The sequence below is a fragment of the Choloepus didactylus genome, chromosome 13, assembly GCF_015220235.1.
Source record: "Choloepus didactylus isolate mChoDid1 chromosome 13, mChoDid1.pri, whole genome shotgun sequence".
Classification (NCBI taxonomy): Eukaryota; Metazoa; Chordata; class Mammalia; order Pilosa; family Megalonychidae; genus Choloepus; species Choloepus didactylus.
The window spans coordinates 41,714,189-41,740,434 of record NC_051319.1 but is presented as its reverse complement, the minus strand read 5'-3'; the positions used below and the strand labels follow the sequence as shown (position 1 = coordinate 41,740,434).

The following is a 26,246-nucleotide window of genomic DNA, read 5'->3' as shown; positions in this document are numbered from 1 at the left end:
AAGTTGGCACCTATACCTCTATCAACTTGAATTTATGCCCCCTCTTATAATGTGTTTAATGAAACACAGAAACTGCCTTCTGTAACATGTATGGTACACATAAACTTTGATTCAATTTGTAAATTAAACAAACCTTATTTTTTTCTAATTTGATTGACAAGGCACAGCAAGCTAGTGGTAACATAACCAAATTTAGACCAGACACACTTGTCAATGCCTGATTATTCAGTCATCTGATAGAAGATAAAATTACCTCATATACAAAGAGAAATCTAAATATAAATTAAAAAGTATACCAGAGTCACCTGGTTTTTTTTTGTAATATATACAGCACTTCTTTTCACTTATAAATTGTGATGTCTATACATATAAGTTAGTAGATAATTCAGATAACTTACACACCTAATACACCCTTTTAAAATAGCAGCAAAAACAATTAATTCGTATACAACAGATTTGCTCGAAACAAAATATATGAGCAGAATCATGTTGTTGCTAGGTCACTGAAAAGATACCAGAAATTAACTCCCTTAAATTTTCAGACTTTGGTAACAAAGTACTAATTACAACAGAAACAAATCTAATGGCAGATATGGCAAGAAGAGTCCCCCCAAAAAAAGAAAAATCTAAAATATTTCAATGATTATAATTCATTCTCGGCAAGGACACTAAAAGTCTCCAATTTTATCCATCAATACACATTATTAACAGAGGCTGTATACCATAGGATTAAAGACCATAAACCTAGTTTCAAATCCTGACTCCACCCTTCACTAAGTTATGTGACCTTGAGCAAATTTATTTAATATCTTTAAGCCTGTGATTCCTTGCTGTAAATGGATATGAAACCAGTCCTACCTAATACTTTTTGAGGGATTAAATGAAATGTGTACATACAGCACTTAGCACAGTACCTGGCATAGTAAGTACTCAATAAATGTGACCCATTACTATTCCTTAAATCACAATATTTTCAGTGAAAATCTTATGGAAAAGGGTAAAATTAAGCAAGCGTGTATAACTTCAGGATTTAATTATAGTATACCACAAAATATCTGTGAAGATCCTATATTTTGTAGCATTAACAGAATAGATGGGAGAAAAAAGCAGTTTTAAAGCATGCTGAAGTTAAAAAAAAAAAAAAGCTATGATAAGTTAAACAAGATTTAATTTCTAAATTTCTCTTAGATTATTAAGTTTAAATATACTAAGAATCACCTTGGTCACAAAAAAGTTACAAATCTCTTAATTTTTATAAAGACTCTCAGAAGCACTCATCACTTTTTTTAGAGATGTCCCAATGCCTATCATCTGAAGCTTCCTAACAGAATTCAGCAAATACGAACTACGTATATGGTTGGTTCCCTGCTTTTGTGTTAAAGAGGAACATTTTTTCTTACCAAGAGACAGTATACAGGATATAACCTTAAGAGCACCTAGCTTTTTATAGGCAAATAGCCTTGGAAGGAAGAACTATGTGGTGGTAAAGGAAGATCATGTTATCCTCAAGGATAACCAAATTTTAAGGTTTTCTGAAAAGGGACATCAGTTTGCAAAAAAATCAGGGCCTTGGCTTTTTCTGAGATGACAATCCAACATGATGACACTCCATGCAGTCAACAAAAATCAGGTTTTGAAGAATGATATGGAAAGAAAAAAAAAAAAAACTCTTGAAATAATAGTGAAAAAAGCTAAATGTAAAATTATATACATACATTATAACACTAAATTTGGTTTTAAAAAATATACACACAGAAGAAAAAGGCTGGAAAGAAATATATCAAAATATTAACATAACTTGTCAGAGTGGTATTATCAGTGATGTTAATTTTATTTTTTTGCTTTTTTTTTTCCAATTTTCTACAACTAATATGTATTAGTTTTATAATCAGAGAAGACAAAAGGGTTTCCTCTTTTCTTTAATACCTTTAGAATGGAATGAAATAAGACAATCACACAAAGGCCAGTTTTCCACTGGTTCATTCAAAATAACATCCTCTTCAAATACCACTACTGTGATATATTTAAATAAGGAGATCCGTTCAAGAATTTCTTTCATTGGTTTGGATTTGGATTTCTTTGCCATGGAACATATTCCAACCACAATCTGCCTTTCTGGTGGCTAAAACAGAAAGGAAACAAATAATCAGGTCAACTTAATAAAAATTCCAAAATACAGCTATCTTAAATCTTTTTCAGAAGTAGGTGAGGCATGCACAGAATCAGTAAAAGTGACACATTAACCCAACTGTATTTCCTGATGCAACACAGGTTCAATAATATCACGCATGAACCAAAATATGTTTTGGCAGCCTAAAAACTTTCTAACAAATTCGTATGTGAAAAAATGTGTTATCAATTTAAAATAACTATTAATTCACAGTAACAGTGATTAATAAAAACTGTATTGCCCTCTTCTCACCAAACAACTTACAGAGTCATCCTCGTCATCATCTTCTTCGTCTGCATGGTGGAAGAAATGTCGATAATTTCCAGGATTTATTTCTGTATCTTCAGGCCCAACAAAGAATCTGGGGGCTTCACTCATTTTTATTTCACTTGAATATTCATTGATGTGCAGATATAATTTAAATAATCTACACTAAAACTGCCTGTAAGTAAACAGTATCAGAAGAAAGCATTCTTATAGCTGGCTGACACATAGGTCTGTTGCAGCTGGTTTCTGCTTATACAATCACTTGAAATTGTGATGACAGTTAGTTGGCAAACGTTCTTTTGTTCTCAGATATCATTGCTTCATGTTGATATTTAAGTTGTTCTGCAGTTTAAAAAACAAAGACAGTGAGGCTTTTGCTTCCCTGAGTCAATACAACAATACTTTAACCTAAATGCAATGAAAAATACTAATTTTGGAGTCTTCAAAAACACTCATGTCAAAATACTTTCAAATGACACTTTAAAACCAGAGTCAATAAGTTGATGCATAACTTCAAAATGAAAATCCTTTCCTTCTATAAATTCAAAAAATTAAGGGTCTTATCTTCAGTAATTACATCTTAGCAATTTGACAAACTGGTACAAAATATCAAAAGAAGTACACACTAAATTCACCAAGTCCAAAAATATCTAACAAATTAGGAGAAAATCATTCAAATTTTAAGTTGCTTTTAAAAAGCTCATTCCCTCATCACATAGTTCTATAAAAGTGAAATTGAATGGAAAAGGATGGATTAAAGGTAATGTGAATTTAAAAATCACTGACAATTGAATAGCAATCTGAAATTACATTAAGTCAATTTTAAAAAGGCTTCAATTTATGAAAGTTCAGTATGCATATGGGTTTTTCACAGAACATAACCATTTTACATTCTGGCTTCATACGTAAATCATTTATAAATCACTCTAATCAGAGTGAAAACAAAACTCAATTGTAACAGCAGTTTAAACTTTCAGAAATCAAAAACCCTTTAGCAAATCTAATAAAATCTGTGAATTCTCTTCCCAGAAAAAAAAAATGCACACATACACTAAATTCTACAAGCAATTTTATGTAATGCACTGACACCCATACTCTTCCACATAACCAGATACCCAGGAACATCAGTTTTAAGAATTATCATATAACAGTGATATAACCTTACCAAAGATGTTTATACATACTTGCTCCTTGGTCATATTAAAATTAATTACCTACCAAGATGAAACTACATATCAAATGCTTCCTTTGATTACTGGTAATACAAGAAATTACTTGACGTAATATTCTTAAGAAGTGTTGAACTATATGCTAGGTAGAAATGCAAAGGATAACTCCAAGAGTCTTATTCCTAAAGCCCTAATTCCAGCTTAATTGTTGGCTCCCTATTAAACATTAAAGATAGTTTACCCAATCTTGTGTTTTATCCATCTTTAAAATTATAATTACTTTGATCACAGAGTATTACAAAATTTAAAACAATTTGTGATTAAAGAAAGCACACATACTTTACTTTATAAATCAGGGTGTTTCACCCTAACTCCCTTTTGTATTGTTTTAAAACTAAGATGTCTGCTGAAAAAGAAAAGAAAGTTTCCAATTGTTGTACCATTTGCTGCCAGAGGGTGAGCTGATCTCAGTTCTCCTGTTTTGTATCATACAGCAAACATCCTTTGATTTCTTCTTAACTTTTCACATTCCTCCCATCTAAAAACAGCCCTACTATTTCAGTAGCAGGAAGGGCATGTGTTTTGGAGTCAAACATACATGTTTAAATGTGCCACTATATAACCAGCAACTTATGCTAGTTTCCCCGGGTCTCAGTTTCTTCATCCATAAAAAGGGGGGTATATAACACCCTGTAACTTTGTAAAGGCTAAGCAAGAGAAGTACTTGGGATATATTAAGCACTCAATAAACCTTAGCTCTTATAGGCACTCTAATAAACCAAACTCCCTACTAATATATCATGCAAATCTAAAAGAATGAATATTGCTCATTATTGGTTAAAATGAATATATTTACTCAACAAATACTATTCACCTTTCATAAGAGGCATAGTACTAGGCGCTGGAGATATAAAGTCAAATTAAACACGGCCATTTTCCTTAAGAAGCATATAATCTTGGAGGAAGACATACAATTAAATTAACATTTCCTGTTTCAGTATGATAAGCACTCCAACAAAACAGATAACAGAAATATGCAATAATGTAATAAATATTGTACTATTTCAGGAATGGTGTTAAGAGGAGACACTAGATCCAGTATACCAGTGTATATACAGGTATGTGTGTATTTACGTATGTATGCATGTATGTGTGCAAGTGTATACACAATTTATGACATTGTTTAAAAATTATACTTCCTTCTAGTTTAGGTGTTCTCTAAGCCTTTCAACATAAATAACTAAAGTGATTTAAACCTGTTTTAGAGGCAGAACTGAAAATTAACATCTAAAAACTTGCTAATTTTAGAGTATCCATTATGAAAGGACTGAAATGCATAAAAATGAAATTTTAAAAATCAGCTAATAATCCCATGACCCAGTGGAACAAATACCTGATTGATGTTCTTGGTTGTAGGACTATTTGGTTGTTATTTCCTACTCGTCTTTTCACAATATACCCTCCCAAATTTTTGAGCTACTTTACACAACATGTACTGTATACGTTGTACAAGAAATCTACTTTTGAAAAAGTGTATCTCCAGTTTTGTTTTTCAAGAAGGTATAACTTAATGACTGATCTTCACTTATACAAATCATTTTACTTATCAACTTCACTTATACAAATTGTTTCAATCTTCAATGCTGCTTGAAGTGCATAGATATATGTCCCTCATATTACGAGCTTAGGTCTGAAACCATGTTCCATTCATTTGGAGGGGCGGCAGGCAAGAAACTAATAAATACATGTTAGGAAGAACTCTCTAATAAGGTGACACTTGAGGATACATCTAAATTAAATGAGGAAACTAGCCATGGGGTTATATGGTGAGAGCATTCCAGGCAAGAACAAAAGGTATCAAGGACCTATGTTTAGCACATTTCTCACATTCAAAGAATAATGAGACCATTGTAGCTGGAGCACAGCAGGCAAGCAAAGGACTAATGGCAGAAAATGAAGACAGAAGTAATAAAGATGCATACAGACCACTGAGAAGTCATGGTAAGATTTTTCAATTCTATTAAATATGATTGGATTGCATTTAAGAGAATGGAAGAATTGGTGACAGGATATAAAAATAATTCCTTTGAAGAGTTTTGCTATTAAGAGTGGGCAGAGGAACTGGGCCTTAGCATGACATAAAGTCAGGAAAGCCTTTTTCTTTTTTTTTTTTTTTTAAGCTATTCTCTTTTTATAGATGAGAGATACTTACAGATATTATAAATGGGCTGAATAGACTAGTGGTTAAGAGCATGAATTCTGAAGCCAAAATACCTGGGTCTGAATCTTGACTTCAACAGCTGTGTCACCTTAGGCAAGTTAGTTAACTTCTCAGGACCTCTGTTTCCTCATCTATAAATTATATCTGTCTTATAGTTTATGGTAAGGATTAAACAAGATAATATATAAATAAAGGGCTTATATCTGAATGTCCAGGCCATAATCCATGCCAATTAAATCACAATGTTTGGGAGTGGGGCTCAGGTAGTTTGAACTGCTTCTCAGGTGATTCCAACGTGCAATACAATGTGAAAACCAGCGTTACTACCCAAAAGATTACAGAGAAAGGTAGAATGATAGCTAGCACATGGTAAGCAAAAACATGTGTTCCCTATTGTTATGACAGTATGTTATTAATTATAGGAGATCTGATGGGAATGATCCAAAAGAAAGGAAATAAAACTGATGAAGCAGAATCTTTGTCTTCCTAATGTTTGTCACATCTCAAGTACTCAATAGATGTTCCTCCACAAAACTTTCCTTAACAATTTTCAAAATTTCTGCATCATTCATTTTGATCTTTAACCACCTATTGCCTTGTCGTAATTTAATGATTATTTGGGTCATACATATTTCTCTAGACTATTATAAACCTGAAGGGAGAGAACATTTAGTGAACATTGCTACCTAGTAAGTACTTAATTTATTAACCCAGAAGCTTTCCAACATGTCACCTCACCATGAATGAATTATAGGTATTCCAAGAAATTGATTCTTTCAGTCTGTTAAGCTGCTGGAATTTCCTGCCCAGTTGCCTTCAGCAGCACTTTCTTCAATTTACCCAGCATACTACACAAATACTATCATTTTCAAATACTATGGATGAAATTGTGTCATCCCCCCACCAAAAAAAGACATGTTTATGGTTAAGTCCTAACCCCCAGTCCTGTGAATGTGAATTTATTTTCAAATAGGATCTTTGAAGATATTAAGATAAAGCCAAATTGGATAAGAGTGGGCCATTAATCCAATATGACTGGTACCCTTATAAACAGAGATAATTTGTGCAGTCAATAGCACAGCCATTTGATGGAGGCAGAGATTGAGTAATGCCACAAGCCAAGGAACATGACAGATTACCGCCACCACCAGAACCCTAGACTTCAGGGGAAGCATGGCCCTGCCGACACCCTGATTCAGACTTCTAGCCTTCCGGAACTGTGAGACAATAAATTCCTGCTGTTTAAGCCAACTAGTCTGTGGTACTATAGCAGCCCTGGCAAACTAAGACAATGTCATAACATGAACAAATTGGAAAGCAGTTACTACTTTGTGATTTAACAATTATCCTCAGGTAATCCTGGGATTAGGATTATTTTGCTCATTTTATAAATGCTTGAAGTACACAGACATTATGTCCATCATTTCATTATAAATGAGAACATGAAGTTCAAAAGTTTCAAGTAATTTGACCATAATCATACAGCTATTTAGAAGTTTCAAGTAATTTGACCATAATCATACAACTAATAATGGTGGCAAATAGAACTCGAACCCAGGTTTGTTCAAACCAAATGTTACCACGCACTCTCAAGAGCAAAAATTAGGACTCCACAAGTTCTTACTACCACATTGCAAATGCTGACTATATTCTTAGAAAACTAAAGATATGGAAAAATCTGTTTTTTAATCCACTCTCCCCTTCCAAGTGGTATGTAAATTGTAGTATAAGATGAAATCTTATGAGCATTAGAAGAGATCCTGGACATTCTAAGTGGTTTGCTATTTCACTTGAAGCCCTGACATCTGAACCAAATACAGTTTATACATACAGCATTTCCACATTATTCAGTACTTTTATCAAACTACATCCTCAAATATGAATTCCAAAATATATAACTGGCTGACCTTAAAGATACTGTATTATTCAAATATAGTATCAGAGTCGAAAATTTCTTTATTTTTTAAAACTTCTATAGCAGTGGTTCCCAAATGAATTCTAATATATCAGAATTATCTGGGGCACTTATAAAAACACAAGTTCCTGGGCCAAATTTTCTGATTCAGCATTTCTTAACCAGAGAATCTATATTTTAACAAATGAATATGCAGTTTGGGAATCTTTTTAAATCTATGCAAACTCTACTTTGATCTTGATTTCTAAATTTGAAATTAGTACCATGTTATTAAAGTACTCATACTCTACAGCTGTGGTTCTCAAACTTTAGCATGTATCAGACCACCTGGATGGCTTGTTAAAATACTACATTAGAAAATCTGGGGGTAGGAGTTGATATTTTGCATTTCTAGAAGTTTTGAGGTGATGCCACTGCTGCCGATCTGGGAATAACACTTTGAGACCCACTGCTCTAGACTTGACAAAACTGAGTTGGAAAGCTGTTTCTGGTAGTTGTTCTGCTCTGTGTCCTTCAGCAAGTTAATAAACCTCTCGTTTTGAAGATTAAATGACAATGCAGGTAGTATAGCAACTAGCACATGATAAGCACTCCGTAAATGTTAGCTGTTGTTATAATTAAGGCAAAGATTTCTGACCTAAACTTGGTTAGCAAAGAACAAATAGAAACAATTCAATTTAGAATGTACCCACTTTCCATCTAGTGAAGTCACAGAAATTCCTCTTTGCCACTGCTGCTGCTGTAGACATCATCACATCTTTTCCAGTCTTACCACACTGCTTGAGACTATCATGACAACTCCTACTCGGGATAAACAGTCATCTCCTTCATACCTTTACTGACTGTGGCCACAACTACCTAGACCTTAAAATGGCACCTTGGATCATCCAAGAGTCAGTCCCACTTACTATTCAGAGCCCCTCTTAACTGAACTCTAAAATCTTTCCAAGCCATCCCTGTAGTTCTTTCTATAGGTTCCCTCAGGAGCCCAACTATGAATTCTGCATGACAATACTAAAGCTCTAATTTCTCCGGGATCAAGTCTGTCTTTTGTCAAACTCATAAGTAGGCAAAAAAATCTCTTTTCATGAATGAATACTTTAAGTCACTGAAAATGTTAGTGAAGAAACTGGAATTGCGGAATCATAATAGAATAATAGTTAAATACAAGTTAAGGAGAGAGACAGATCTGTTTTCTAATAGTTTCAGTAGTTTACTAGTAGAATAACCTAGGGTGAATTACTTAACCTCTCTATACCTCAGTACTACCTCCATAAAATGGGGAAAATAATTATACCTCATGGAGTTGAGGAGTGAGAAAATACGTGAAGCACTTGGCACATGTAAGAACCCAGTTAATGGCAGCTATAGTTATTATTTTAAATGCATGGAACAAAAATTGGATATTTCATTGAAGAATTTATAATAGCAAACAAAACCTGGCCCCGGTGTAAAGCAAAGATTCTAAGTACTAAAGTCAGCTATGCTTCGTACTTCCACAAGCTAAGCTTTCCAGCACGATAAAGCAAAATAACTATTAACCTCAGGACTCGGTGGGTCGCAAATTCCCAAACGATGGTCGAGAACCTAGTGAATGAGATCCAACGGTCACCACCTTCGACTCTTCTCCCTCAAAGTGCTCGAGGATGCAACTCTCCAATCGATCAGGTACGAAAGTAACCTGCAGTCTCTGTCCTTAGAGGGGACAGCTGCAGCGCACAGGGCTTTTTTGTTCTTTTGAAGTGGGAGTGGAAGCGGCGACGAGAGAAGGATGAAGGTAAAAATGAAAACTAAAATAGCCATTCCACAGCAGTCCCCAAACTCAAGGCTGCCTACTTTGGTGGAGCGAGACGGCAGCCTCGAGTACCAGTTCGACAGTTATCCCTTCTAGCTGAGCTGAAAGCTTTGGCGTCTCAAAACCAATAAATGAAAAAGGGAAACAATGAGGAGGAAGGAAGGGGGAGGCAATGGAAAGCAAGAGGCGAAAGGAACCCTCGAGGTTATACTGTCACTCCTCCACGCCCAAGCAGCCATTCGCACCCGCACATGCCCTGAGGACCGCGCGTCTAGGCTCCGCAGAATGCCGCTGGAGACGAAACTACTGCCCAACAGCTGCAACCTTCGGGCGACTGGGTTCCGCATCCCGGATTCCCCTCCAGTCTCGGGGGCCTCACCTGCCACCGCTGCAGTAGTCACATGAGCTGCTGGAGATGAGCAAGCCCAGTCATGTCTCGGTTTCCCCTTTAGTCAAGGGAGTGGGGGGTGCAAAAGGTGTTCATCAAGAAATGGGTCTATATTCTCCCTTCAGCAGCAGCATGGAGGAATCTCAAGGCACTGCTTCACCTCATGAATCTCGGTCACGCCTCTTCCCCGCCAGACTCGGGTCTCACTCAGAAATGTTACCGGGCGGAATGATTTCCGGCAAGAGCCCAACCTTTCTTGACAGAGGCTCCCAGCCCCTCTAAGCACGCACCACCTTAACGACATGGGTAGTTCCGCTCCGGCAGCACCAGAAAAGTCGCTAGAGGAAGCATAAATCGTGTGGTTTGCGTTTAGTACCACCTCGGTGAGTGGTCGTTCTAGTGTGCTTTGTCATACTTACCGACTTTTAACGTGAGACATGACTTGGTAATTTCAAAACTATTCTCTTCGACTGGCCTAAGTTTAATTGACTCTGTGGACATTGCGCAGGCGCCCGTGGGGCGGGAGGGCTTTAGGTGTTGCGACGTCCTGCATGAGCTGAATAGCGAAGGGGCGAGTTCTATTGCCAGGCCTGGGAGGTGCCTTCTCGGTGTTACCGAGTTTTACTTAATGTTCTTTATCCTGCTTGTGCAACCCGTAACTGGACCTTGCTCTGAAAAATTAGTTAACGAGCCTGCGAAACGGTCCTAAAATGCTTCCTCACAGCTAAAATAGTGCCCCATATTCCCAGCTAGAGTAAATTGAAAAGTTGAGTGCGGCACTTGTATTAAAGAATTATCCCGTTATTTTCTCACAGTTATTATTTATTCTGCAATATTTCTTTTTTGCCCCAAAATAAAATCTGTGGGAGGAGAAACTGGATCTAAAGGGGGAAGATCTTTATGTATTTTTAAAGAAATTCACTTTATCACAATGTTTTCCTTAAATGGGCATTTCTGAGCCAAAATGGAAAAATAATTTTCAAAATAGAAATTTATATATCTCATTTGGTTTCATGTGTTTGTGTAATGGTAGATGAAGCCATTTTTATTAAACGAACGTAAATGCTCAAGTGAAGCAGATTACAGAGAAGTTCTGGTGTATTTAGATTTCCCGGTCTTTGATGTTACATAAAATTGTGCCCTTTCATTTTATAAAGATTAAAGTCGAATAATTTAAAAGTCAGAATTCTGACCCCAAGTTAACGTGCTTATTGGAATATTACTGGTTTAATGTTTTAAGTTGGAAAACATGTATATTTCCATAACTTCTTAAAGAAGAGGCTTAAATTGGTAACGTTAATGGTTTTTGACTGGTGAAACAGTCAGATCCTAACTTTATTTAAAATGATACTTAACTGCCTTACTTTATTGCACACACAGATAAAATTTAACTAAAGGAATTAAGCAATATGTATTTATGCAGTTATTGTAGATTTTATCTTGTACAAGAAACATACGGTGTAAAAAGCTCAACCATATATTACCCTGGCATTTCTTTTCCAGAACCAGAAGGTAATTTCAGCTGTCTTCTCTGCCTTTTCTTATTCTTATGTATTTTAATGCACAGTAAACTATTTTAACAAAAATTCTTGAAAATAAGAGCATGTATGTCCAAAGAAGACCTAAAATAATCTATATCCAACTCAAACCACTTAGTTTTCTCTCAGAAGGGATACCTTTGCTTAATAATCTTTGGATCTAGAAAGATTTTTTATTTATCCTTGTTCTGAATATTATAGCTTAAAATTCTGAATGTTAGCAACTGAAAACCATTTTCTCATATTAACTACAGACATGGACATTTTCTAGGGACCAACTATGAATACACTTTGAGAAGAAAAGAACTTTTGGTGCTTTAAGCTATTCCTGTGCCTAAAGGCAAATATTATTATCAGCAGCAAAATTTTTAACCATCTACCTAAAAGACCATGGATTTTGTGAGAAGATTTTTCTTTCTGATGATTTTATGTTTCTGTTACCTACCTCTACTGTCAGGGCCAGAAGCTTGTGAATTGCTCTAGACTACAAACTAGTGCATTATAAACTAGTATTTTATAAAGTATACAAATCTTGAGTAAAACAAATAAAAGTTGCTATAAAGCATTATTAATCAGTGATGAAAGAAAAGAAATTTTAAAATATTTTTCCTTGTAGATAAAGATTTAGAGAAAAGAAAGAGTTCTCTGATACTTGAACAGCCAGCCTTTTCAAACCTGTTGTCTCATCATTGATTCTTGTAACTGAAAAAATGAAAAACTAGGTATTATGTCCTTTTTCCAAATATAGATACTGAGATCTTAAGTAAGTCTCATACCTGAAATTTCATGACTGACTCCTAAGGTCCTTACCTTCTTAGATGCACCCTAATTGTAAAGCTATATATATTTACAAGTGAAATAATGTTTTCCAAAGTGAAATATAAATTATCACTGGATAATTTGCATTTTAGAATCAGCCTGTTGATTTCTACAAAAAAAGCTTACTTTGAACCTATAGATCAGTTTGGGGAGAACTGACGTCTTAGTGAGTTTATCTGGCTGCTGCTTGTTGTTAGAGTGAAAGTGATGCTTTTGCCAGCTTTTCACATTCTATGAAAAAGCTTGTGTGGGATTTTTTTCTTTTTTTTTTTTTTTCTTTTAAAGACAGAATTTACTTCCATTGTTGAGTATTATACTTTACCAGTTGATTTCTATCTAAATTATCCATTTGGATTTTTTTTCCCCTTATCTGGGAGATGGAAGGTTGAAACGTGGTCTCTGGACCATTTCACTTCTGTATTCTGTGTGTTGTGTAGTCAATATCTGATTTTTCTGCATGCAATGTGTGGTATATGTGATTTTTTTTAAAAACCTGTTTATATTTGTTTATTTCTGGAAGAATAATTTATTTTATGATCCTTTACAATATCCAATTTGTGTGAAAGGTGCCAAAGAATAGAAATAATGAAATCAGCAGGCTTTGCTGTTAATAGAAGTTGATCTTTCACATTAGAAAGCCTTATTTCATTTTTGGAAACTGAAAATGCAGATCACCTAGAGTTCTATATATGTTTTAAAAAGTATAAAAATTAACTTCACAAAGAGAAAATGAAATAAGAAAAATGTATTCTTTTGTGAAATTACCCTTTGCCTTTTATCTTTATTCAAGAACTTAGAAAAGAGAAATGAGGCGCTGACCTGATTGATGCTTTCTATTCTGCAGTTATAGAACTCAGTATTAGCATTATCTACCAGGTTTCTTTAGTGTGAATTAAAGGATTGTCAAGAACTTTTAGTCTGTACCTTGGAGAAACCAGTAATTTATAAATGTCAGTGTCTATTTTGTTGTTATCTGTCTACAAACTTTCCTTAACATCTAAAAATTTGCTTCGTGGATTTACTATGAAGTTGTGAGGTCCAGTGCCACATATACACACCATTCAGCACTGTTAATTATTCTCACAATAAAATGTAACAGTGCTGAATAGTGTGTGAATGTTGTGGAAAGGGGAAGTGTAGAATCATGCATGTCACCAGAAGGAAAATTGGAGATTAAAATGTGGGAATGTATAACAGAGAATCTTGTGGTGGACAATGTCTGTGATTAACTATACAAATATTAAAAAGTTTTTTTGCAAACTAGAACAAATGTACGACACTATTACTAGGAGTTAGTAATAGAGGGGTCTATGGGAAAAAATGTACCTATTACAAAATATGGACTATAGTTAACAATAATATTCTAATACTCTTTCATCAACAGTAACAAAGGTACCACACCAATACTATGGGTCAATAATAGAGGGGGGTTATAGGTATGGGAGGATTTAGGTCTTCTTTTTTATTTTTATTTCTTTTCTAGAGTAAAGAAAATATTCTAAAATTGATCATGGATATATGCACAGCTATGTGATGATACTGTGATCCAGTGATATATACTTCAGATGGTTTGTATGGTGCATGAATGAATATATCTCAATAAAATTGCTTTTTAAAAAAACAAAACAAAAAAGGGGCCAATGCCTTTATGCTGCAGTTCTTAAACTGTGTGCTAAGGCTTTCTAGAGCATCATGGCAAACTCATGGGGGTGCTGTGGGAAATTTTAAATTATCAAAGGAGACATAATTATTCAACATCTTTCAGACACTGTGTGGACTACTGGCTTGAGATAGTTTACAGTTTCACATTAGGTTCCATACATTCTTTTAGTCATGTCTTTGAAAATAGGTTTTTCAGTGTTTTCTGTAGTAATAAAACAAGTACTATATAAAAATTAATGTAGAAGAGGAAATGAGGGTGGCAGTGTCTGATCAGAGATTCCAAGGTTTAAGAAATGTAGTGATCAACAGTTGTTTGCCATTAGTAAGCAATTATGATTATTTAAGAATTAATCAAAATGTAATTATTTCTTTCTATATATATTTTTTTTTTCGAGTTAACTGCTAAGTTTTTAGGGCTTATGCTAAAGTCATTGGGACCAGTTGCTTAATCCAGCCTTCTTACTCTGTACATTTAACTATATTTTTCTTCTACTGCCTTAATTTCAGCTACTATTTGAGTTCATCCATCAGCTGACCAGAACATATTCAGTATTCAGTGTTTCTCCCTAAGCCAGAACCTCAGAAGTGATTCCAAACTTTTCATTCATTCCATACCTCTAGTTAGTCGCATTTTAAAAATTTATCTATCCATTTACACTGCTTTGACTTGGAATTTCATCATTTCTTGCCTTAATTATACAGTAGTTCTCTAGCTGATCTGTACTGACCTCCCCACCTCTTCAGCTCAACCTCTCTTCCATACTACTGCAGAATGGACTTTGTGGAATAGAAATCTAACCTTAAAACTCTTATTTGTTCTACAAAAACTCATGCTGTAGGAAATAGCATCTAGCCTGAGTTTTGAAAACTTGAATGTGGTTTGAGTAGTTAGAGATGAAGTCTATTCCAGGCAAAAGTTCAGTGAAAAGATGTGAACACACTGCATGGAATGCTTGAAAAACTATGGTGATTTGTTGTGTAACTAGACCTTAGAGTTTGAAATAGCTTGCCAAGATTAAGCATATAAACATGAAGAGGTTAGTAAAGACCATATCTTGAGAATCCTTGTATGTTGACTGAGGAGTTTAAATACCATAGGGAAGGCAATAGCTTCAAGTTAGGTGAGTGTTGTGATAAGGTTTGTGTTTCAGGATGACCTCGGTAGCTATAATAAAGAGAGGGACTATACTGGTGGCAGAGGAGGCAAGGTCAGATATGAGTCTGAATTAAGGCAGTGGCAGTGAAATGAGGTTCAAGTTTCTATGTCATCCAAGGTGCTTTCTTTATTCCTCTCCATAAGTGAATCTAGGTCTCTTTTACTGCATTCTTTGCATGCTTTTGTCATAATGCCATTTTGTACTATATGAATGTTGATTTACTTCTCTGTTCCTGTCATTAGACCATAAAGTTCCTTGAAAATAGGAATTTCATCTTGTTTAGCTTTTTATTCCCATCACAAAGTACCTATAAAGGCTTGGTAAATGAATGAACAAAAACAAATGAAAGGTTATATAGATGAATGGGCAAACAACTAACTACGATAAAAGCTAAAACATGGGAAGTTCCACAGTAAGTTACAGAGGGAGTTCAAGAGGAGTAGAGAGCACTTATAAGTCAGAGATCATGGAATGCTTTCTTCATTGAGGAGGTAGAGCTTGATTTTGAAGGATGGATGAGACTTGAATGGGTAGAACTTGAAAAATAGACCGTTCAAGGGGAAAATGATGATATAAACCAAGGTCCAGAGAATGGTTGGGATGTGGCCATAGTTATATAAAGGAGACTATTGAGAGAAGAAGCTGTAAGGCCTATATGTTCTGCCAGGTTGTAGAAGCCAAGCTAAATAGACATTGGTCAGTAAACTGTGGCAGTGTCCAGAAGGAGTCTCATAATGTCTATTCTGTCAAGTGAATCGTTTGGAAAATAAAAATGTGCTGAGGAAGATTAATAGTCTAAATATGTTTCAAGGTGACTATGTAAAGCAGATAATCATCTGTTTAAGTGTTCTGTTCTTTACTCAGCCGAGAAATAAGATGAGAATAACATACTTCTGAAAGGATAGACTCCTGGTCCTGTGAATGTGCATTTATTTGGAAATAGGGTCTTTGAAGATATGATTAGTGAATATGAAGCCAAATTGGATTAGAGTGGCCTCCAATGCAATATGACTGGTGTCCTTAGAAGAAGAGGAAATTTGGACATGGAGAAAGACAGACACAAAAGAGAAGATGGCCATGTGATGACTTAGGCATCATTGTTTGCATGTAGTGCCAAGTATTTTTATTTTCTTTATTAGAGAAGTTGTGAGTTTATGGAACAATTATGCTTAAAATACAGGACTCTAAAATACCAGCCTTACATTAGTGCGGAATATTTGTTATGATTGATAGCACATTTTTAAAATTTTACTATTAACTACAGTCCATGGTTTCACTTAGGGTTCACTGTGTAGTGTAGTTCCATGGATTTTTTTAAAATTTTTATTCTTTACTGTGTATACAATCTAATATTTCACTTTTTAATCACATTAAGATATTATTTCAGTGCTGTTAATTATATTCACAATGTGCCACCATCACCACCATCCATTACCAGAACATTTCCATCATTCCAAATAGGAACCCTGTATACTTTAAGCCTCAACTTCCCTTTCCCTATCCCTACCCTGCCCCCTGTTAATCTATATTCTAGATTCTGACTCTCTGAGTTTGCTTATTCTAATTGTTTCAAATCAGTGAGGTCATACAATATTTGTCTTTTTGTGTGTGGCTTATTTCACTCAACATGATGTCTTCAAGGTTCATCAGTGTTGTCATAGGTATCAGGACTTCATTCCTTTTTGCGGCTGAATAATATTCATACCACAAATAATATTCATACCACATGTTATTTACCCATTGATCAGGTGATGGGCATTTGGGTTGCTTTCATGTTTTGGCAATTGTGAATAATACCTCTGAATATCAGTGTGCAATGTCTGCTGGAGTCCCTGCTTTCAGTTCTTTTGGGTATATGCAGGTAGTGCAATTGCCAGGTCATATGGTGGTTCTGTACTTAGCCTTCTGAGGAACCACCGTCTTCCACAGTGTCTGCACCATTTTACATTGCCACCAGCAATGAATGAATGTTTCTATTTCTCTTCATCCTCTCCAACACTTCTTATTTTCTGGTTTGTTGTTTTTTTGTTTGTTTGTTTTGTTTTTTTAATAGCAACCATTCTAGTGGATGTGAAATGGTCTCTCCTTGTGGTTTTAACTTTCGTGTCCCAATGGCTAATGATGTTGAGCATCCTTTCTATTGCTTTCCAGCCATTTGTTTATCTTCTTTGGAGAGAAATCTATTCAAGTCTTTTGCCCATCTTTTTCAATTGGATTGTTTATCTTTTTGTTAAGTTGAAGGATTTCTTTTTATATTCTGGATATTAAACCTTTATCAGATATGTGGTTTCCAAATATTTTCTCCCATTGTGTAGGTTGTCATTTTCCTTTCATGATATAGTCCTTTGAGGCCCCAAAGTTTATAATTTTGATGAGGTTCCATTTATCTGTTTGTTTTTTTTTTCCTTTGCTGCTTGTGCTTTGGGTGTAAAGTCCAAGAAACCATTGCCTAACATAAGGTCCTGCAGATGCTTCTGTACATTTTCTTCTAGGAGTTTGATAGTTCTGGATCTTATATTTAAGTCTTTGATCCATTTTGAGTTGATTTTTGTGTAAGGTGTGAGGTAGTAGTCCCCCTGTTTTATTTTTGCAAATGGAGATCCAGTTTTCCCAGCACCATTTGTTGAAGAGACTATACTTTCCCAAGCCAGTGGTCTTTGCCCCCTTGTCAAAAATCAGTTGACCATAAATGTGAGGGTTGATTTTTTTTTTAATTCAATTTTATTGAAATATATTCACATACCATACAGTCACCATGGTATACAATCAACTGTTCACAGTACGATCATATAGTTATGCATTCATCACCACAATCTATTTCTGAACATTTTCCTTATATCAGAAAGAATCAGAATAAGAATAAAAAATAAAAGTAAAAAAAGAACACCCAAACCATCCCCCCCATCCCACCCTATTTGTCATTTAGTTTTTGTCCCCATTTTTCTACTCATCCATCCATACACTAGGTAAAGGGAGTGTGATCCCACAAGCTTTTCACAATCACACTGTCACCCCTTGTAGTCTACATTATATACAGTCATCTTCAGGAGTCCAGACTACTGGGTTGGAGTTTGGTAGTTTCAGGTATTTACTTCTAGCTATTCCAATACATTAAAACCTAAGAGGCGCTATCTATATAGTGCATAAGAATGTCCACCAGAGTGACCTCTCAATTCCATTTGAAATATCAGCCACTGAAATTATTTCATCTCGTTTTGCATCCCCCTTTTGGTCAAGAAGATATTCTCAATCCCATGATGCCGGGGCCAGATTCATCCCCAGGAGTCATATCCTGCCTTGCCAGGAAGATTTACACTCCTGGGAGTTGGGTCCCACGTAGTGGGGAGGGCAGTGAGTTCACCTGCCAAGGTGGCTCAGTTAGAGAGAAGGGGGGGCCACATCTGAGCAACAAAGAGGTACCCAGGGAGAGACTCTTATGCACAATTATATGCAAGTTTAGCCTCTCCTTTGCAGTAATGAGCTTCATAAGGGCAAGTCCCACAATAGAAGGCTTGGCACATCAAACCACCAGTCCCGATGTTTGTGACAACATCACCACCAGTCCAGGCAAGGAAGTCCAACACTTCTGCACCTTCCCCCAGCTCCTTGGGGGGGGGGGGTGAGGGGGGCGGGTTGTAAATATATTTTTTTTTTCTCTGCCCAAATTATTTTGAGATGTGTCACTATTTCACTCTAACCTATACTGAACTACCGTATCTCACTTCCTATTGAAGGTTCCATGTAATTGTGGTGTTTGAACAAACTGACTGTAGAGTTATACTGTTCAGAAAATATAGATCCTGTACCAAATAGACATCTCTTCCCTTGGTCTCACATGGAAGTTGAAGTTTTAAAACACAGTCAGTTTTGACCTTTACCCTTTGGCCCAGTTTGCCCTAGTCTTAACCAGATCTGCTTCACTCATATCACTAATTGAAGTCTGGGCTCTTTTTTAGCTTTTTTTTTTTAACAGTTGCTGTATGCACTAATACTGACATTTATATCTGCTGAGCTCTAGCTCGAAGTTTCAGGTGTCTCAGAGATATGCATTGTTCCAGAGACCAATCAGGTTATACACTAAGGGATCAGCATCTCAAAGTTTAGAGATAGGCATTACAATTCAGGAATAGAGTTGACTGCTGTAAGAGCTTACAATCTGGGGACCATTCTAATAATCATTTCCATGTTAGGCTATGTTCTAAAATTCAATTCTGAGTTTACACATTGTAGTTAGTCCATATTGGTGAGGCATTATAGTGTTTGCCTTCATTTCTGGCGTACTTCAGTCAAATACTGTGTACAGGATCCATTCACCTCGTTGTATGTCTCACAGCTTCACTCCTCGTATTTGCTCAATATTCCATTGTATGTGTATGCCACAGTTCACCATTCTGTTCCTCAGTCTATGTACCCTTAGGTCGCCTCCACCCATTGCAAATCATGATTACTACCTCCATGAACACCAGTTTGCAAATGTCCATTCATGTCTTTGCTCTCAGATCTTCAAATGACATACCCCATAATGAGGTTGCAGGACCTTGTGGTCCCCACATACTTAACTTTTTTTGGAACTACCACAGTGACCTTCAGAAAGGCTACACCATTCTACCTGCTCTTCAACAGTAGATAGGTACATCCCTCTCACCATGTTTCTTCCAACACTTTTACTCCTATATATATTTTTTCCTACAATTTTATAGTTATATTCATATACCATACATTTATCCACAGTGTACAATCAGTTGTTCATAGTATCATCATAAAGTTGTACATTTGTCACCACAATCAGCACTTGAACATATTGATTACTACAGGAAAAGGTATCTGTTTGTTTGTTTTAGCAATAATAAAAAAGATAAAAAGAAAATAACATGTTATACAATACAATATAATAGTAAGGACAGAAAATAACACCACTACCAAGAATCCCTTATTCCTCCCCTATATCCCCCCCCATATACACTTAGCATTGGCATATTGCCTTTGTTACGTTTAATGGAGGTATATTGCAATGTTACTGTTGACCATAGACTCCAGTTTGCTTTGATTATGTTTTTTCCCAAATACCATCCCTTTTTTCAACACTCTGCATGGTTGACATTCATTTGCTCTCCCACGTGCAAAAACATTTTTATATTTGTATATTTAGTAACAGTCATTGGCCACTCCAGTTTTTGCCAAGTTATACAGACCCAGTCTTTTTCATCTATCATTACCTCTGGTGCCATACATTCTCCTATCCCACCTCTTTCAGCTTTACTCACAGACATCTTTCTTCGGTGTACTTACAATACTGTGCTACCATCACACAGTATTATGCTATCTATTTCTGGATCTGTATAATCAATCCTGCTAAACATTCTGTAGTCCTTCAGCATCAAATGCCTGATCTCTAGAGGTTTGATTTTTGAGCTCTCGGTTTGATTCCGTTGGTCTATATGTCTGTCCTAATGCCAGTACTGTGCTGTTTTGATTACTGTGGCTTTGTTATAAGTTTTAAGATCAGGAAGTCTGAGTCCCCTGACTTCATTATTCTTTTTCAAGATGGCTTTAGCTATTTGGGGCCCCTTACCCTTCCACATTAATTTCATGATTGGCTTTTCCATTTCTGCAAAGAAGGTTCTTGGAATCTTTATTAGGATTGCATTGAATCAGTAAATTGTTTTGGGTAGGACTGACATCTTAATGATATTTAGTTTTCTAATCCATGAACGCGGAATGTCCTTTCATTTATTTAGGTCTTCTTTAATTTCTGTTAGCAATGTTTTGTAATTTTCTGTGTACAAGTCCTTTGCATCATTGGTTAAATTCATTCCTAGATATTTCATTCCTTTGGTTACTATTGTGAACAGAATTTTTTTCTTGATTTCTTATTTGGTTACTCACCGTTACGTAGAATGTTAGCTTTGGGCTTTTCATATGTGCCCTTTATCATGTTGATGAAACTTTTATTATTCCTAGTGTTCTAAGTTTTGTTATCAAGAAGGGCTGCTAGATTTTGTCAGACATCTTTTCTGCATCGATTGAGATGATCATGTGGGTTTTTTTTTCCTTCATTGTGTTTGATGTGGTGTATTACTTTAATTGATTTTCTTATGCTTGCATACAAGGGATAAATCTCAATTGATCATGGTGTATAATTCTTTTAATATGCTATTGCATTCTGTTTGCTAGGATTTTGTCAAGGATTTTTACATCTAAATTCCTAAGAGATTTTGGTCTGTAGTTTTCTTTTCTTGCGGTATCTTTACCTGGCTTTGCTGTGAGGGTGATGTTGACCTCATAGAGTGAATCAGGGAGTGTTCCCTCATCAATTTTTTTGGAAGAGTTTGAGCACAATTGGGGTTAAGTCTTGGAATGTTTGGTAGAATTTCCCTGTAAAGCCATCTGGTCCTGGGCGTTTCTTTGTTGGAAGGTTTATGATTACTGAGTCAGTCTCTTCACTAGTAATTGGTTTGATGAGATCTTCTATTTCTTCTTGAGTCAATATAGGTACTTTGTGTGTTCCTATTTATTGGCATACATTGTTTATAGTATCCTCTTACATAGTCCTTTTTACTAGTAATGTCCCCCTTTTCATTTCTGATTTTCATTATTTGTATCCTTTTTTTTTTTCTTTGTCAGGCTAGCTAAAGTCTCATCAATTTTATTGATCTTTTCAAAGCACCAACTTTTGCTTTTGTTGATCCTATTGTGTTTTTTTGTTTGTTTGTTTGTTTTCTATTTCATTTAACTCCACTCTAATCTTTGTTATTTCCTTTCTTCTGCCCACTTTGGGTTTAGTTTGCCCTTTTTCTAGTTCTTCCAGTTTTGAGGTTAAGTCTCTGATTTGACGTCTTTCTTTTTCAATGTAAGCCTTTAGAGCTATAATTTTTTTCTGTCAGGGCTCCCTTCACCTCATCCCATAAGTTTTGGTATATTGTATTTTCATTTTCATTCACCTCAAGATATATCCTTATTTTGCTTGCGATTTACTCTTTAACCCATTTATTGTTTAAGAGTATGTTGTTTAATTTCCATATAATTGTGAATTTCCCATTTCTCCCTCTTATTGATTTCTAGCTTCATTCTGTTGTGGTCGTAGAATATACATTGTATGATTTCAATGTTTTTTAATTTATTGAGATTTGTTTTTTGATCTCACGTATCCATGTGCACTCAAGAAGAATGTGTATTCTGTTTTTCTTGGGGAGTGTGAAGTGTTCTATAAATGTTTGTTAGGTCTAGTTGGTTTATAGAATCATTGAACTCATGTATTTCATCGATCTTCTGACTAGATGTACTATCCATCATTGAAAATCGTGCATTAAAGTCTCCCACTATTAATGTAGAGGTTCTCCCTTCAAATCTGTCATATGTGAAGCAAAACAATATATATTTGCTTCATATATTTTGGGGCTCTGCTGTTAGGTGCATATATATTTATAATTGTTGCATCTTCTTCTTGAATTGTCCCCTTTAACAGTATAATGCCCATCTTTGTCCCTCATAACTGTTTTTGACTTAAAATCTATTTTGTGTATTATTAGTATAGCTACCTGGCTCTCTTGAAGTCTACTTGCATGATATGCTTATTTCTGTCCTTTCACTTTCAATTTACCTGTATCTTTGAATGTAAGGTGAGTCTCTTGAGTCATGCTTTTTTATCCATTCTGCCATTTGCTACCTTTTGACTGGAGAGTTTAATTCATTTACATTTAAAGTCACTACTGATGATATGGTACTTTCTTCTGCCATTTTGTTATTTAACGTTTGTAAATATTGTATCTTTTTTTGTCCCTAATTTCCATTAACACCTACTTTTGCATTTATTTTTTATGTTGTATCATATTGAGTCCCTTCTCTTTTATATCTGGATATATTTTTCATCTATCTTCCTGCAGTTACCATGGGGTTAAAATTTAACATCCTAAATATATAACAATCATTTGATTTGATACCAGCTTAACTTGGCTGGTATTTGTGTTTTTCTCAGCACTTTAATATTTCAACTGACTGCCTTCTAGCCTCCATGGTTTCTGATGAGAAATTGGCACTCTGTCTAATTGGGACTCCCTGGTAGATCAACAGGTGGCTTTTCTTTTGCACCTTTCAAAACTTTTTTCCTTGTCCTTTGCATTCAGGAGTCTGTTCAATATATGACAGGGTGTACTTTTCTTCATGTATCCTGTTTGGTGTTCTCTAGGCTTCTTGGAATGTGCATATTCATATCTTTTGCTAAATTTGGGAAGTTCTCTGTCTTTATTTCTTTGAATATTCTTCTGCCCCCTTTTCTCTTTCTTCTGCTTCTGCCCATAACATGTATATTGGTATGCTTGATAGTGTCTCAGAGTTGTCTTAGGCTATTTTCACTTTTAATATTCTTTTTTCTTTCTGCTTCTCAGTCAGACTCATTTCAAGTTTCTTGTCCATGAGTCCACTGATTCTTTTTTCTGCCAGCTCCAATCTGTTCTTGAAACTCTCCTGGGAATTTTTCATTTCAATTATTGTGGTCTTCAGCTCCATAGTTCTGTTTGTTTTCTTTTTGAAATTTCTGTCTCTTTACTAAGATTCTCCTATTGCTCATTCATTGTTTTCCTGATATCCTTTAGTTCTTTTTCTGTGTTTTCCTTCATATACTTGAGCATTTTTAAGATTTTTTTTTTTAAAGCTTTGTTCAGTATGTCCACATTCTGGTCTTCTTCATTGGTGTTTTCTGGGTTTTTGTCCTATTCCTTTGGAGGGACCATCATTTCATGTTTCTTTGTTTGTCTTGTATTCTTGTTGCCCACTGTAGGTTGTAATATTTTTAAATGTTAACTCTGGGATTTATTCCCTGAGATGTCAGTTTCTTGATTTTGTAACCAGCTGATTGTAACAGAGATTTTCTTGAGCCTCAGCCCTCTTATCAGGAAGTTCTGCCCAAGGAGAATGCAGTGTGTAGAGTTGTTCTTTTCTTTCTGGGTTTCTGTCTTGTCCTGGGCTTTTGCTTGTTGGTTGTTTTGAAGTTCCCCTGTTCACCAGAAGAAAGATCTCCATCTCCCAGGTGTCTCAAGTCAGTAGGCATTTGTCCCAGACTGTCCACCTCTATAGCTTCTTTATACTCCTTTTCTTGTCTCCAGCTACTTTTGCCCAGAGAGCAAATTCTGGGAGGAGGGGCATATTGGAGAGAACTTTCCCAAATCAGTCTTTCCCAGCCAAAGCAGGGCCAGGGACCCAAGAATGGGACGCAGACCAGCTCCGAAGTGCCCCAGGCAGGGATCGGGAAGGGCAACAAGAGGTTCTCCAACAGCTGCCCAAGGATGAGCTTTCCTGGCCTTCCCAGCAAACACAGCCCTTCGATTAACTGTCCCCTGCAGCTCAGAGGAAGCACAGTGTCCTTAAATCTCCACCACCACCACTCCTGTCCAGGGTGGGTTGAAACAATGGCTGCTGCTGCCTTTGTCCAAGCAGGTTGAAACAATGGCCATCCTCAGAGCAGGGCCCCCAGCATCTGAATTCGCTAATCAGAAGCCATGATCAGTGATCAGCCATGCCTACTCCTGGCCTTGGGGACGAAGTCTTTTATGTCCCTTTGTGTCACCAACAAGCTAACCAGGGGCTGGACCCCACAGTGGCCTGCCATGTGGGTGGGGGGTGGGGGGTGGTAGCTGCCGCTTAGAGCAATTTACTGTTCTTTGCTGTAGTTTATCAGCCTCTTTCTCCTGCTCTTCCCTGGATGCTGAACAGTGTTTTCTGGCCTCCAGAGTTTCAGAATAGTTCTTTCAGTCAGTTCTTGCCTATTGAATAGTTTTTTGGTAGGAGGACTGAGTCCCACAGCTCTCTACTCCTCCATCTTCCCACAATCCTCTTAATGGTTTTTTGGTTTTTTTTTTTATTTTTATTGGGATTGTTCAGGTACCATACAATTATCCAAAGATCTGAAGTGTACAATCAATTGCCCCTGGTACCCTCTTACAGCTGTGCATCCATCACCACACTTAATTTTTGTTCAATTTTTAGAAACTTTTCATTACTCCAGGCCAGAAATAAAGTGAAAGATGGAGGGGGGGGGGGGGGAGGAAAAGAAAGGAAACTCGAATCCTCCTGTATCCCTAACCAACCCCCCTCAATTACTGACTCGTAGTGTTGGTATAGTACATTTGTTACTGTTTATGAAAGAATGTTGAAATACTACAAACTGTAGTATATAGTTTGCAATAGGTATATATTTCTTCCCTATATGTCCCTCTATTGTTAACTTCTAGTTGTATTGTCATACATTTGTTCTGGTTCATGGAAGAGTTTTCTAATATTTGTACAGTTAATCCTGGATATTGCCCACCATAGGATTCAGTTTTATACATTCCCATCTTTTGACCTCCAACTTTCCTTCTGGTGACATATATGACTCTGAGCTTCCCGTTTCCACTTCATTCACATGCCATTCAGCACTGTTAGTTATTCTCACATCTTGCTACCTACACCTCTGTTTATTTCCAAACATTTAAGTTCATCCTAGTTGAACATTCTGCTCATACTAAGCAACCACTCCCCATTCTTAAGCCTCATCCTATGTCTTGGTACCTTATATTTCATGTCTATGAGTTTACATATTATAATTAGTTCCTATCAGTGAGACCCTGCAATATTTGTCCATATGTGTCTGGCTTATTTCACTCAGTATATTGCCCTTGAGGTTTTGACATCAACCCATTTTTTTAAGATGGTTTTGTTCACACCCCATACATTCCATCCTAAGTAAACAATTGATGGTTCTCTGTGTGGTCACATATTTATGTGTTCACCACCTTCACCACTATTTATATAAGGATATCTACATTTCTTCCACAAGGCAGGAGGGAGCATCAAAGAAGGTAGAGAGGGAAAAGAAAGAGGAAGAAAAATGACAGCTAGGAAGTAGCAAAAGGAAAAGTAATCTTGAATCAAAGTACGGTAAAGGGTCAGACAACACCACCAATGTCAAGTGTCTATCATGCCTCCCCTATCCCTCCTTCTTATCTGCATTTACCTTGGTATATCACCTTTGTTACATTAAAGGAAGCATAATACAATGATTCTGTTAGTTATAGTCTCTAGTTTACATTGATTGCATCCCTCCCCCAATGCCTCCCCTTAATGGTGTTTTTTGATGAACAGAAGGTTTTGCTTGTCATGAAGTCCAAA

At 36.1% G+C, this 26,246-nt stretch overlaps 2 protein-coding genes across 19 annotated transcripts in view; one reads left to right on the top strand and one right to left on the bottom strand.

Moving 5' to 3' along the window:
* Nucleotides 1-26,246, bottom strand: part of PPIP5K2 (diphosphoinositol pentakisphosphate kinase 2) — a 128,038-nt gene that overhangs the window by 98,310 nt on the left and 3,482 nt on the right. For 3 of the 17 annotated variants that reach the window (XM_037802271.1, XM_037802269.1, XM_037802272.1), the window contains exons 1-3: nucleotides 9,917-10,259; nucleotides 2,435-2,779; nucleotides 1,927-2,122 (exon numbers count right to left, since the gene is read on the bottom strand). In XM_037802271.1, coding sequence (XP_037658199.1) covers nucleotides 1,927-2,122; nucleotides 2,435-2,548 — 310 coding nt within the window. In that variant the 5' untranslated portion in view covers nucleotides 2,549-2,779; nucleotides 9,917-10,259. Of the gene's footprint in view, nucleotides 1-1,926; nucleotides 2,123-2,434; nucleotides 2,780-9,284; nucleotides 9,658-9,916; nucleotides 10,266-26,246 lie in introns of those variants that run through there. The other 14 variants (XR_005211490.1, XM_037802265.1, XM_037802259.1 and 11 more) reach the window with 11 other exon arrangements.
* GIN1 (gypsy retrotransposon integrase 1) overlaps nucleotides 10,195-26,246 on the top strand; it is a 38,301-nt gene continuing 22,249 nt past the window's right edge. For both annotated transcript variants that reach the window (XM_037802278.1, XM_037802277.1), the window contains exon 1: nucleotides 10,195-10,308. The gene's annotated coding sequence lies outside the window, so the exon portion shown is untranslated. The remainder of the gene's footprint in view (nucleotides 10,309-26,246) is intronic.